Below are 15,036 nucleotides of genomic sequence, written 5' to 3'. Positions count from 1 at the left end.
TAGCATTCCCACAAGTCCAGAAAAATGAGTGAGTGAACTTCAATGGGCAAAGTTTACAAAGTTTAGTTTTACGCCGCACTCAGCAATATTCCAGATATATGGCGGCGGTCAGTAAATAAGCGAGTCTGGACCAGACAATCCAGTGATCAACAGCATGGGCATCGATCTGCGCAATTGGGAACCGATGACATGTAAGTCAGCGAGCCTGACCACCCGATCCCATTAGTCGCCTCTTACGACAAGCATGGGTTACTGAAGGTTCATTCTAACCCGGATCTTCACGGGTTTCCACAAAAATGACTCTCAAACTGAAGAATTCGTGGAGAGTTATATCATGATTTAATGTAGGCTACGCGTTGTCTAAGACATGTCGGAGCTTGTTGCCATACCCCTGGTGGAATATTAACATAAACACGCTGAAAAACATGATCCCCAGAAACGCCAGAATGACTTATCACTAGTGAAGTGAACTGAAATGAAATGTAAGCAAAGTGTTAAAGATTAAATATGATTATATATATATTTTTATAAATTATACATCGTAGATATTCATAATTACTTTCGGAAAACGCACGTAAAATTTTCAAAGCAAGTCCGCAAGACCGTCACAGAAAACACTCAATCGAAAACGCGAGAGCCGTTATGTGAACAATACATGTAATTTGTTTAATTTGTTTGTCATGTGAACAAACGCACGCGTATGTAGTTAAACTGGCCCTATCCTTATTGAAAACTTCAAATCAGGCAACACAGTTACTGTTCTGCTAGCCATGTTCTTTGATATGTCAAAATGATGATATATATATTTATCACGTTTATCTAAACAATCACAGAATGCCATAACTGACTTAAGTAGTCGGGATTATTCTTATCAAAGCAATTTGAATTATCGTACCCCATACCACCTATCGATAGGTCTTCTTGGAGGTTACGTAAAGGGGCGGATGGTGACGAATGCTGCACAAGTTGCAAGTTCAAGGTCGTTCAAGCAGACCGGTGATGAATTTTGTGAAAACGGAATATATTGTTGTGATTTTCTGAACCTATGAAATGCTACGATACTTGCATTAATACAATACAAAAGTAACAGTCCTGATACTCTCTCATTTATAAGAATCCGTTATGATCCGGGTTAGAATTGATCTTCAGTAACCCATACTTGTCGTAAGAGTCGACTGACTGGAACAGGTTGTCAGACGCACTGACTTGGCCCAGCGACACATGTCATCGTATCCCAATGTCGTAGACTACCAATCTTTTTTTATAGGGTGGATTGAATTTATCAGTATGAGTTTTCACATGGTGTTATCTTCTTAACCCCTGAATTCCGGGTTAGAATGAACCTTCAGTAGCCCATGCTTGTTGTACGAGGAGACTAACGGGATTGGGTGGTCAGGCTCGCTGACTTGGTTGACACATGCAATCGGTTCCCAATTGCGCAGATCGATGCTCATGCTGTTGATCACTGGATTGTCTGGTTATTTACAGACCGCCGCCATATAGCTGGAATATTGCTGAGTGTGGCGTAAAACTAGACTCACTCACTCATTTATAAGACATTTGTTCGCCAGTCCTGCGAAGGATCAAAGGGTGCTGCACGTAACTGACATAACATAACGATATATTGCATGTTGGTGGGCAACACGCGCATTTCAAGATATATGACATGTTTTGGGTGAGTCGGTGAGTATGGTTTCACGCCCCTTTATTGCAATATTCCAGCAATATCAAGCGGGACTGACATTATAAATGGGCCTCCACGTGGGCAATCGAACCCGGGTTCTAGGCATGGTAAGCGGGCGCCCCAACCACATGGCTATCCTACTGCACCTGACTACAGAGAGATTTTAATCGGTCCGAAAGTGAAGTACGGCCGTGCATGTGCACGGAGCTTTCGTCGCCCCATTTGGAATGGCCTGTCAGTCTGCGCATGAGTGAGTGAGTTTAGTTTTACGTCGCACTCAGCAATATTCCAGCTATATGGCGGCGGTCTGTAGATTATCGAGTATCGACCTGACAATCCAGTGATTAACAGCATGAGCACATTCTGCTCATGACGTTACAGGTACAGTTCCGTTTTACAATTTGTTACCAACAAAAGTGTCGGATAAAGCCGATTGTTGGATTAACGAGACTTGACTGTATATGTTTATGTATATGTTTAATACCTTCAACCCGTGAGTAATAATAAAGAGCAGTTATTACACGGATGAGTGTAACTTTCAAGATATATTTGTATATTTCTACGAAAGACAATACACTCATTAAATCGCGCAGTTCATAAATCGTTTGTGAACAAAACCGAGGGCTAATATCACTCCAAGTGCACCAGAACGTCCTTTGTCAGCAACGATGACGTAATGGTGACGTAACCGTCATGGTCGAAGATTGTTGCCGTTCTACAATTCTGAGTGAGTGAGTTTGTTTTACGCCACCTACAGCAGTAATCCAGCAACATCACGGCGGGGAACACCAGAAATAGGCTTCACACATTGTACCCATGTGGGGAATCGAACCCGGGGCCCATTCGTGACGAGCGAAGGCTTTAATCACTTTGTCTATCCTACTGCCCCGCTAGATGTTGTGGTTTTCTAAGGCAGCGGTTGTGATCATGACCTTCTCTCACGACAGGAAATACAAGAATTCCGTTCCTCGTTTCATGAAATCAGTTTGACACAATGATCGCATGATAGTATCTCTTATTGAATTTAAAGAAATTTTACTTTGTAGGTATGATATCAACAGAAAGAGTCACGTCATCTACTACGAATTCCTATCACAAGAGGACTAATATAGTTGCTGACACAACATCCAACAGATCCTGTTTATTCACCATAAGATAATTACAAATATTTATACAAACTAGTATGGCATAGCTTGGAAGTGTCTCCTCATACACACTTACACAACCATGCCATATAACACAGTGTCATATCTGGCATAGTTAATCGGATATAATAATGACTGTGTTTATATCTTTGATATCCCGTATTTCTATAACTTGACGGCGTCCAAATCTTCTTTGAGTTTTCCAAGCGCTGCCATCTTGGCTTCCCTTCTTCTCCTGGCCTCCCCCCAGCCTGTCCAGGGGTACCTCCTTTGCCATCTCCTCCTGTATGTGCTCCGCCAGAGCCCCACCCATCTGCTGAGGGGCACCGAACGACTGCTGCACCCGGTGAATCATATCTGCGTACCGCTCGCAGTAGCTTCCAAACCCTCATGAGGAAAAAGGTGATGTTAAAATAGTGAGACAGATCCAGATACAGGTAATCAGTACTTCTTGCATTCATGTCTTGGTCATATGGTTTACGCCCTTCTTTAAAGAGAAGACAAACTGATACGGCCTTCTTTACAGAGATGGCAGACTGATACGCCCTTTACAGAGATGACAGACTGATGCGCCCTACTTTACAGAGATGACAGACTGATACGCCCTTCTTTACAGAGATGACAGACTGATACGCCCTTCTTTACAGAGATGGCAGACTGATACGCCCTTCTTTAAAGAGATGACAGACTGATACGCCCTTCTTTACAGACATGACAGACTGATACGCCCTTCTTTACAGAGATGACAGACTGATACGCCCTTCTTTACAGAGATGACAGACTGATACGCCCTTCTTTACAGACATGACTGATACGCCCTTTACTTTGCACAGATGATGACAGACTGATACGCCCTTCTTTACAGAGATGACAGACTGATACGCCCTTCTTTACAGAGATGACAGACTGATACGCCCTTTCTTTACAGAGATGACAGACTGATACGCCCTTCTTTACAGAGACTGACACGACTGATGACTTCTTTACAGAGATGACGATACGCCCTTCTTTACAGAGATGACAGACTGATACGCCCTTCTTTACAGAGATGACAGACTGATACGTACTTCTTTACAGAGATGACAGATACGCCCTTCTTTACAGACTGATACGCCCTTCTTTACAGAGATGACAGACTGATACGTCTTCTTTACAGAGATGACAGACTGATACGCCCTTCTTTACAGAGATGACAGACTGATACGCCCTTCTTTACAGAGATGACAGACTGATACGTCCTTCTTTACAGAGATGACAGACTGATACGCCCTTCTTTACAGAGATGACAGACTGATACGTCCTTCTTTACAGAGATGACAGACTGATACGCCCTTCTTTACAGAGATGACATACTGATACGCCCTTCTTTACAGAGATGACAGACTGATACGTTCCTTCTTTACAGACTGACAGACTGATACGCCCTTCTTTACAGAGATGACAGACTGATACGACAGACATGACAGACTGATACGCCCTTCTTTACAGAGATGACAGACTGATACGCCCTTCTTTACAGACTGATGACAGACTGATACGCCCTTCTTTTACAGAGATGACAGACTGATACGCCCTTCCTTTACAGAGATGACAGACTGATACGTCCTTCTTTACAGAGATGACAGACTGATACGCCCTTCTTTACAGCCCTTCCTTTACAGAGATGACAGACTGATACGTCCCTTCTTTACAGAGATAGACAGACTGATACGCCCTTCTTTACAGAGATGACAGACTGATACGCCCTTCTTTACAGAGATGACAGACTGATACGCCCTTCCATACAGAGATACGATACAGAGAGATGACCTGATACGCCCTTCTTTACAGAGATGACAGACTGATACGTCCGTCCATACAGAGATAGACAGACTGATACGCCCTTCTTTACAGACATGACAGACTGATACGCCCTTCCTTAAGGAGATGACACTGATACTGATACGATAGAAACTGACCCCATTCTTTACAGAGATGACAGACTGATACGCCCTTCCTTACAGAGATGACAGACTGATACGCCCTTCTTTACAGAGATGACAGACTGATACGCCCTTCTTTACAGAGATGACAGACTGATACGTCCTTCTTTACAGAGATGACAGACTGATACGCCCTTCTTTAGAGATGACAGACTGATACGCCCTTCTTTACAGAGATGACAGACTGATACGCCCTTCTTTACAGAGATGACAGATTGATATGCCTTTTTTTACAGAGATGACAGATAAATACGCCCTTTTTTACAGAGATAGCAGACTGATACGCCCTTCTTTACAGAGATGGCAGATTGATACGCCCTTCCTTACAGAGATAGACAGACTGATATTCCTGTCTTCTTGGTGATTGACATATTAATATCTTCATTTTCATAGACAGATTGATATACCCACTGACCTTCAGCATTGAGATGTGCAGTTTGGAAAGGCCCGAGGAAGGCATATCGTCTTCCAAGTCCAGCAGACAAAGTCTTATTGACACCATCAGGGCTGAGAAATCCACCCTGCGTGACATGAAAGCGAAGATTAACAGGATTTACAGAATGGTATATGGAGATGGAGGATAGCTGCACCATTTACAGAGGTCGACGGCCATGTATACAAGGTGCTGTTTGTCTGAAAACAATGCTCAACAACTGACCAGAGAGTCGTACCTTTACGAGTCGGTAACTTTCCGCCATGATTGCATATTGCATTCGGTTGAGGATGAATCCTGGGATTTCTTTCTTGAGCGTGATGGGAGACTGTCCGATCGCCTTTATCAGGTCCTGGGCCCGAGTCACGGTTTCTGGGGCTGTCCAAGGAGCAGGCACGAGCTCAGCGACTCTCGAGCACGAGGGCGGGTTGGCCTGCGTGTGGAATACAATATTAAGTGTGTTTGTTTGTTGTTTATAGCAATATTCTAGCTGTATGGCGGTGGTCTGTAAACAGTCGGGTCTGACAATCCAGTGAACAACGCCATAAGCATCAACCTACGCAAATGGGATACGATGAACCTAACATCCCGACCCTTTGTCGCCCCTTTCGACAAGAAAGGGTTGATGAAGACCAATTCCAACCGAGTCTTCACAGGGGCGCCAGTCCAGTCATGTAGCGGAGGAAAATTCTATGTATATTGCAAATGTTCAAATATGCAAATTGCATTTTACCACATAGTGTTCAATAACTGAGTTATAATTTTCTGGTTTTCTGACCTACAATGAATGAGCGAGTATTCCAATTATATCACACCGTGTCAGCGTAATGTGATAGGAATGCTCAAAGCATGGAAACATATGGGGACGAAAGGGGATTCCAACACATGATCATAGGTTCCTACCGTGCTCAAGGGACGCAACTCAGCACAGCGTGTTCCGAGTCTTACAGCATTTGGCCACCCATGTTTCATGGTGAGGCATCGTACCTATTTACCTCCCCAGTTGACGTTAGTTGAGAACACTTATCTACTGATTTACTCTTATACTGGGAAGATTCCTGAGAGAACACAAACATTGTGAAAACCGCACGTAAGAAGGACTTACTGGATGAACAACCAGGAACTTGTCCTTGTGTTTAAGATCTCGCGACAGGTCAGAGGGCAGGATGCTGCTTGTCGAACTGGCAACAATTGTGTCCAGAGAAGAGTGTTGATCCACCTCAGTTAAGACCTGTTTTTCAACTCCAGGTCCTCCGGGACGCACTCCTGCCAGAAACAGACATAAAAAAACTTCAGTAAGTGAGTGACATGTGATGTCATATTGAAAAGGAAAGGATAGTTTGCCAATATTATTGACCTCTTTGAAAGGGATTCGACCACCGGATCTCTTTAGGACCTCAATACCTTTCTTCGTACTGACTGACTGACTGAGGTTTGGTTTTACGCCGCTTTTAGCAATATTCCAGCAACATCACGGCGGGGACACCAGAAATGGGCTTCACACATTGTACCCATGTGGGGGCGTGAACCTGGGTCTTTGGCGTGACGAGCCAACGCTTTAACCACTAGGCTACCCCACCGCCCCATTTTCTTCGTAGGTGTAGAACGTGGCAAACGGCGTGGCGACCTGCATTTTGCTTTTATTTCCGTTAAACAAATTTTGTAGGAAAATAATTTTTCCATCTTTTGTCCAGCCGAATTCAGGTGCCATGGAGACATGACGTCAAACTCTCGTTTATGATATCATTCAAAAGAGACGCCGGGCATATAAGTCTGTCGACAGCTTATGGTCGCGCTGAGAACATCCTACTTAAAGGTGGTAACATGTTTTACCTTCGGCTTACACCGACAGCAACCATCGTTAATAGACCGGTGTCCACGTTGCCAGTGGAGTCTTGGATAACGCCAGAACTCGACTGACGCTATGATCCAGCGAGATGAAATGTTGTTCTGACATACATATCACTTCTGACTTACCTGTACCCAGACAGCGCCGGTGACACATTCCCCTAGATCCTGTACACCCCGTATCCTCCCCCACTGCTCCTCCACCCCCAGGGTACCCCGGAGAAGGCCATCACGTGACTGGCTGTGTAACTGCTCCAGCAATGACTCAAGAGTGCGCGTCACGCGCTCAGGGATGACGTCGTACAGCGCCACCAGGTAGCCAGCACTTGCAAACCGCAAAGCCCAGCTTCTTCCTATCTGACCACTGCAGAACCCAAAGACAGATACGAACTAACAAGTTGTGTTAACGGTCAAGCAAATTGTAGAGTGAGTGAGTTTTAGATTTACGCCGCTTTTAGCAATATTCCAGCAATGTCGCGGAGGGGGACATCAGGAACGGGCTTCACACATTGTATCCATGTAGGGAATCGAACCCGGGTCTTCTGCGTGACGAGCGATCGTTTTAACCACTGGGCTACCCCACCCGCAAATTGTAGTGAACCAAACAGCGTTGAAATACACTACAGAAACCTGGCACAGGTGCAAAACAGAACATGGCGTTAGAGAGATAAATCTCGACCCACTTCGAACAAAAGCTAAAACACTATTTTTCTTTCTTTATTTATAGTGCAATTACAACATGAACAATACTTGATGCATCGGTGTGACTGTCGCATCTTCAGGTTATCAGCCTCCAACGATGAACGCCTTCGAAACACCATGTTAAAGAACAAATAAACTTTGTTTTTTTTGTACTCTTTTAACCATTACATATGAAAGATTTGTGGTTAGTCTTATGCGGAACACCAAATTCATTCTTAAAAAACTTGTGGTTAATTAACACCGAGGGTTTAAAAGTTGCCAAAAAGTCGCCTGCTTCACTCGCGCCCGCCAACGAAACCACAGACAGGTTACGTAACTCTGTCGCCAGAGCACTGCAGTGACGTCATATGAGGAACGATTTTCAGTTAGTTGTATATAAAGTGTGCAGCAATCTCGTCATTTTGATGATTTCTCGACATCAACGAAGACATGCCGAATCGTTGCGTTGTCGTCAATTGCTCCTAGGGGTAGTTCGTGCTAAATGGGTTATGTTTGTGAGTGCGAAGCGAGCGTTGTGGAAGCCTGGAACGTTATCTTACTTGTGTTCAGATCGCTTCACGGAAGTTAAAGAATCAAAACTACTTACTATTTGTAATAAAATATGTATATGATTGATGACCAAAAAGATTTTCCATGACACAACTTGTAACATAACGATTTCTTTAATGACGGGGTTTCATTTATAACGATGCCAATTAGTGATTTTTGTATTTGTGCACACACACACACACACACACACACACACACACACACACACACACACACACACACACACACACACACACACACACACACGAGTATATGTGATCTTTAACACCTACCAAATCTGATAATAGGCCCTACCGATTGAACACAATCCAACGAGGACATCACGTATTTAAGAACATTAATCCCGTGTTGATATCATCTTTAATCTGATAATCATGTACCAATACCTTCCCACACAAACTACATCAAAATTGACATCACATGGCTGCTTGCAAACATGTTATCACATTCACAATAATCCTATTTGCCGAACTCATGAGATGACACTAGTTGTCTCCGCTAGGTGTCGCCTCTTCTCTGTCCAAGTCCCGGACGAGGCGAGACAAAGCCGCTAAACGTTCATCTCTCCACTGACGTTTTTCCTGGAGTTTGTCCAGAGGACAGAACAGCTCTAGTTGCTCGCGCATCCTCTCCGCCGTCAGTCCTTCCATCTTCTCAGGTGCAGCAAACGTTTGTTGAACGCTATAAACAGTCTCCCCATATTTGCTGCACAGATCCACAAACCCTGGAAGAGACATTGTGGACGTTCTCAACATTTTCAAACACCAAGAGGACAACAGATTTTATCCTGGCGATACTCTTCATCTGCTAGAGGAAAATACATACAATTCTGTCTGTCTGTTCTTCAGTGTTACGACAGGAATAGAAACAGAATACGTGAAATCACGTTTATTAGACGTGATATGAGTTTTTTACTGAGTGTTCAAGTGTCGCTGATGATACACCTGTAGCCTCACCGTCTGCATTCAGATGTTCCACTTCAAACGGTCCAAAGAAGGCGTACCACATCCCCAACCCTTCCGTCATGGCTACCTCAACGGCATCGACGTCACAGACGTCATTCTGGAAAATTGTAAAACATCTGTAAGTCGATGATACGTTTATGTCGCACATGCTTGTCCGTATGGTTGTATGTATGTATGTATGTGCGTGCGTACCTGTCTGTCTGTCTATATGCATATGCATGCACATATGTGTCTATGTCTGTATATGTGTGTATGTATGTGTGTGTGTGTGTATGTATGTATGTGTGGGCGTGCTTGCGAGTGTGCCTGCCTGCCTGTCTGTCTGTATGTGTATGTATGTCTGTATGTGTGTGCATGCATGTATGTGTGTATGTCTGTCTGTATGTATGAATGTGTGTGTGTGTGTGTGTGTGTGTGTGTGTGTGTGTGTGTGTGTGTGTATTCATCATTTATATTGTTCCTATCAAAGATAAGTCGAAACGTGTTTACGATGCCTGTTGCCAACTACACGTTAATGTTACACACGATTACCATCATGAACCAGTGATATCCGGTAATATCCGGATATTCATACAATAATATTATTTACAGTTAAAATGTAGAATGAACGACATTGTAATGATACTTTCATTAATATGTACATGTACTGTTAAGCGCCATGACATCCGTCGTTATTCTAACACATCATCTACATAACTTCTCCTATGTACACTTTATGTGTTGACTGAATTTGGCAACCTTGATTAGTTCGTAGGCCACGTTGAGTATTGCAAACTGGATCCTCCCAACAGCAAATCCGTCCACCTCCTTGTAGAAAACTACCGGAACTTGACCAATAGCATCCATGATCTCAGAAGTCTTAGCTGTCACGTGATCAGCAGTCCAGGGCGCAGGTACTATTTCCACGACAGGGACATAAAATGGAGGGTTTGTCTGAAACATGAGACGAAACCATGACAACTAAAACAATCAGCGCATTGTCAGCAGGAATAAACGTGTAAGGGGAGGCTATTAAAAGCATCGTCATATATGTGCCGCAAATCGAAATAATCGACAAAATATCATCACTCCGATATCATTGCTCCGATATCATTGCTCCGATATGATTTCACCAGATGCATACCATGAAACAGAATGCGAATGCTAGTGTATTTGTTTTCTTGTTACCTTACTACGTGCCGATTGTGACTGAATATTGTTTTATGATGCTTTAGAATCACATACGTTTTCATCACTATCATGATAAATATTGGGCATACAAGAAATGGGCTTCCGGCATTCTTCCCATATGGAGAATCGAAGCCAGATATTCATCGTGACGAGCAAACACCTTAACCTCTAGGCTACCCTACAGCCCCGATTGCTTACAAGATTTATTCAGCGTGTAACATGTCAAAGCACCAAACATAGGTCTTTGTTGGTCGTGTGGCCATGCAAACATTGTTATCTGAGTTAGTTAACAGGGTTTTCCGTCGGTTTTAGCTATATTCGCTGTATATCACCAGGAATGGGCTTCACGAATTGTACATACAGTCAAATCCCGATGAGTCGAATCTCTGGGGACCAAGTAATAAATTCGACTTATCGATGTATTTATGAGTCGAATTCGTGTAACCGGTATTCAAATGATGACAACTATAACAGGGAATGGTCGGGACCGACAGGTACTTCGAGTTATGCATAATATTCGAGACACCGGCATTCGACTCATCGGGATTTGACTGTATTAGAAGACGTCTTACCGGATGTGCCACTATAAATCGGTCTTTGTTGGTTAGGTGGTCAGACAGAAGGGACGGCATCATAGCGCTGGTGGAACTCGCCAAGATGGCTGTTGACGTCATGGCCCCGTCGACCTCAAGCAAGACGGCGCGCTTCAGCTCCCTCCTCTCAGGAACACATTCCTGGCATCGCAAGCATGGTCATCAACATCAAGGTCATTCATATGTAAACAGCATTTGCAACGCATATGTCACTCGTTAAACTCACTCACAAAACAATGTATATAAACATTTACCTGTATGTACACGGCGTTGTTGACCGCCTCCAGCAGAGATGTACTTGCGCTAATTCTCGAGAACTGGACATCAGCGGACAGGCTTCCTCGACCTAAGCCTCTTTCTGATAACATGGTAAGCTGTTGCTGAATGTTCGTCATGGCGTCCTTTACCTGACGCGAATCGGTGTCAAACAGCGATACGGGGTAGCCGCCCGAGGCGAACAGCATCGCCCAACTCCGTCCAATCAACCCACTGAGAATGATACAAAGCCATACGTCATTTGACGAAGGCGGACACGTTAAGTCGTAACGTAAACTTCACTCGCAACACGTCACTGTTTGTGCTCACTGTATCACACATATCTAGTAATGCTTGCTAATTTGGTCACTACATGACATTTTTTTATATTTATCACCTTGTATCACATATTTCTCAGTCGCACTGATTATACAGCCTAGATGTCCAGTGTGACAACCTCTGGGTACTCCTATTCAAAGTTCTCTTCGAAAATAGGATATCAAGAAGGCAGTTAATGCGTAAACACATATATAAAGTGAAGCCAATATATAGATTTCAAGGTTTCAGACATAGCATTGTCACTTCGTATGTCATAAACATTCGTACCGTAACCCCCTTCTGTCTCGTAGACACGTACCATGATCCCCTTCTGTTTCTAAGGTATGACGGACCATAACCCCCTTACATCTCATAGACATGTACCATAATCCCCTTCTGTCCTACAAACATGACGTATAATAATCCCTTCTTGTCTCACATACATGACGTACCATAATCCCTTCTTGTCTCACATACATGACGTACCATAATCCCTTCTTGTCTCACATACATGACGTACCATAATACCTTCTTGTCTCACATACATGACGTACCATAATCCTTCTTGTCTCACATACATGACGTACCATAATCCCTTCTTGTCTCACATACATGACGTACCATAATCCCTTCTTGTCTCACATACATCACGTACCATAATCCCTTCTTGTCTCACATACATGACGTACCATAATCCCTTCTTGTCTCACATACATGACGTACCATAATTCCTTCTTGTCTCACATACATGACGTACCATAATCCCTTCTTGTCTCACATACATGACGTACCATAATCCCTTCTTGTCTCACATACATGGCCTACCATAATCCCTTCTTGTCTCACATACATGACGTACCATAATACCTTCTTGTCTCACATACATGACGTACCATAATCCCTTCTTGTCTCACATACATGACGTACCATAATCCCTTCTTGTCTCACATACATGACGTACCATAATCCTCTTACTTGTCTCACATACATGACGTACCATAATCCCTTCTTGTCTCACATACATGACGTACCATAATTCCCTTCTTGTCTCACATACATGACGTACCATAATACCTTCTTATCTCACATACATGACGTACCATAATCCCTTCTTGTCTCACATACATGACGTACCATAATCCCTTCTTGTCTCACATACATGACGTACCATAATCCCTTCTTGTCTCACATACATGACGTACCATAATCCCTTCTTGTCTCACATACATGACGTACCATAATCCCTTCTTGTCTCACATACATGACGTACCATAATCCCTTCTTGTCTCACATACATGACGTTGTCTCCATAATCCCTTCTTGTCTCACATACATCACGTACCATAATCCCTTCTTGTCTCACATACATGACGTACCATAATCCCTTCTTGTCTCACATACATGGCGTACCATAATCCCTTCTTGTCTCACATACATGACGTACCATAATCCCTTCTTGTCTCACATACATGACGTACCATAATCCTTCTTGTTTCACATACATGACGTACCATAATCCCTTCTTGTCTCACATACATGACGTACCATAATCCCTTCTTGTCTCACATACATGACGTACCATAATCCCTTCTTGTCTCACATTATCATGACGTACCATAATCCCTTCTTGTCTCACATACATGACGTACCATAATCCCTTCTTGTCTCACATACATGACGTACCATAATCCCTTCTTGTCTCACATACATGACGTACCATAATCCCTTCTTGTCTCACATACATGACGTACCATAATTCCCTTCTGCGTCACAGGCATGACGTACCAAAATCCCTTCTTGTCTCACATACATGACGTACCATAATCCCTTCTTGTCTCACATACATGACGTACCATAATCCTTCTTGTCTCACATACATGACGTACCATAATACCTTCTTGTCTCACATACATCACGTACCATAATCCCTTCTTGTCTCACATACATGACGTACCATAATCCTTCTTGTCTCACATACATCACGTACCATAATTCCCTTCTGCGTCACAGGCATAACGTACCAAAATCCCTTCTTGTCTCACATACATGACGTATCATAATTCCCTTCTGGGTCACAGACATGATGTACCATAATCCCTTCTTGTCGCACATACATGACGTACCATAATCCCATAATCCTATAACTTCCTTCTGCGTCACGGACATACCTTCCCATTAGCCCTCTGTCAACTAATGGGGTTTATCGATATAGTAATGAACGAAAGATGATTTAGAATGATAACCACGATAATTGATAGGAGCGTGATGAATTGTTATTTCCTGTTTTCATTATCCTAGAGATAATGACCCGTGAAGGTCCGGGTTCGAATATTGGCCTTCAGTAACCCATGCTTGTCGTAAGAGGCCTTTAACGGGATCGGTGGTCAGGCTCGCTGGCTTGGATGACACATGTCATCGGTTCCCAATTGCTTAGATCGATGCTCATGTTGTTGATCACCGGATTGTCTGGTCCAGACTCGATTATTTACAGACCGCTGCCATATAGCTGGAGTATTGCTGAGTGCGGCGTGAAACTAAACTCACTCGCTCACTCACCCAGAGATAATGATGTGCTAGATAGTGGGTTAAACGATTTCTTCTGTTTTCTTCTTTTTATATTTTTGTTGCTGCATTCATTTGTTTTACCTAAGCATCTTAGACAGCATCATCGTAATCTGTCTCTTGACACTCATTTCTATACCGGACCATTATCAGTTCAGCTTGAAGATAACGACAATGTATACTGCTTTGCAAATGTTTTAGAAATCTTGTCATATGCATGTCAAAACACTGAATTTTATAATCGCGTCAAACTTTGCAAATTTCAACGTGGTTCCATATATTTCCACCCACCTGCCAATAATGGCAATCTTTTCCTCCTTCAGCTCCGTCGGTTTGTCTGATTGTTGTGTCGCCATGTTTATCAAGCCTCACGTGATGCATAATCACGTTTATCAGTCGGTACGCCCTACATATCAGCTGGCGATCTCTACCTGAATATTCATACATGGAAATCGAGGGTTAGTGATATGGACATGCAGGTCATAAGCACAACAAAAACACAATTAGTACTAGGTATTGCCGAGGAACTGCTTCAGGAACCGAAAATACCCTGTTGCTTCTCCTGCAGTGAGGACAAAGCGGTCTACTTATAACATGAGTAGGTGCAATAGATGTCGGTCTGGACAAATAGATTCACTTACGTGCAGTAGATGTTGGTCTGGACAAATAGATTCACTTACGTGCAATAGATGTCGGTCTGGACAATAGATTCAGTTGCCTACAGTAGATGTCGGTTTTTACGAATCCATCTTTACATCCATAAAACTCTCTTCCCTTTGTGTATCACTTCTAAATGACATTCAAAGAACTGATGTATGATTTGGTAATAA

The 15,036-nt window shown here is 43.2% G+C and overlaps 2 protein-coding genes across 2 annotated transcripts; both read right to left on the bottom strand.

Annotated features, from left to right (window-relative positions):
• Window positions 1-2,944: 2,944 nt before the first annotated feature.
• Window positions 2,945-7,913, bottom strand: LOC124283055 (lambda-crystallin-like). The gene is made up of 5 exons (XM_046719080.1): window positions 7,843-7,913; window positions 7,222-7,456; window positions 5,483-5,677; window positions 5,227-5,332; window positions 2,945-3,216 (listed from the first exon to the last, which is right to left on the bottom strand). The coding sequence occupies exons 1-5, from the start codon at window positions 7,911-7,913 to the stop codon at window positions 2,945-2,947; spliced, it is 879 nt and encodes a 292-aa protein (XP_046575036.1).
• Window positions 7,914-8,686: 773 nt separating this feature from the next.
• On the bottom strand, window positions 8,687-14,603 carry LOC124282586 (lambda-crystallin homolog). Its single transcript, XM_046718597.1, has 6 exons — window positions 14,498-14,603; window positions 11,326-11,560; window positions 11,051-11,212; window positions 10,047-10,241; window positions 9,300-9,405; window positions 8,687-9,067 (listed from the first exon to the last, which is right to left on the bottom strand). The coding sequence occupies exons 1-6, from the start codon at window positions 14,560-14,562 to the stop codon at window positions 8,829-8,831; spliced, it is 1,002 nt and encodes a 333-aa protein (XP_046574553.1). The 5' UTR covers window positions 14,563-14,603; the 3' UTR covers window positions 8,687-8,828.
• Window positions 14,604-15,036: the final 433 nt, after the last annotated feature.

Source organism: Haliotis rubra, unplaced genomic scaffold (genome assembly GCF_003918875.1).
Source record: "Haliotis rubra isolate DU_JTF1 unplaced genomic scaffold, ASM391887v1 Scf109, whole genome shotgun sequence".
NCBI classification, from domain to species: Eukaryota; Metazoa; Mollusca; class Gastropoda; order Lepetellida; family Haliotidae; genus Haliotis; species Haliotis rubra.
Note: the sequence above shows the minus strand (reverse complement) of the source record. Positions and strands in the feature narration are given on the sequence as shown.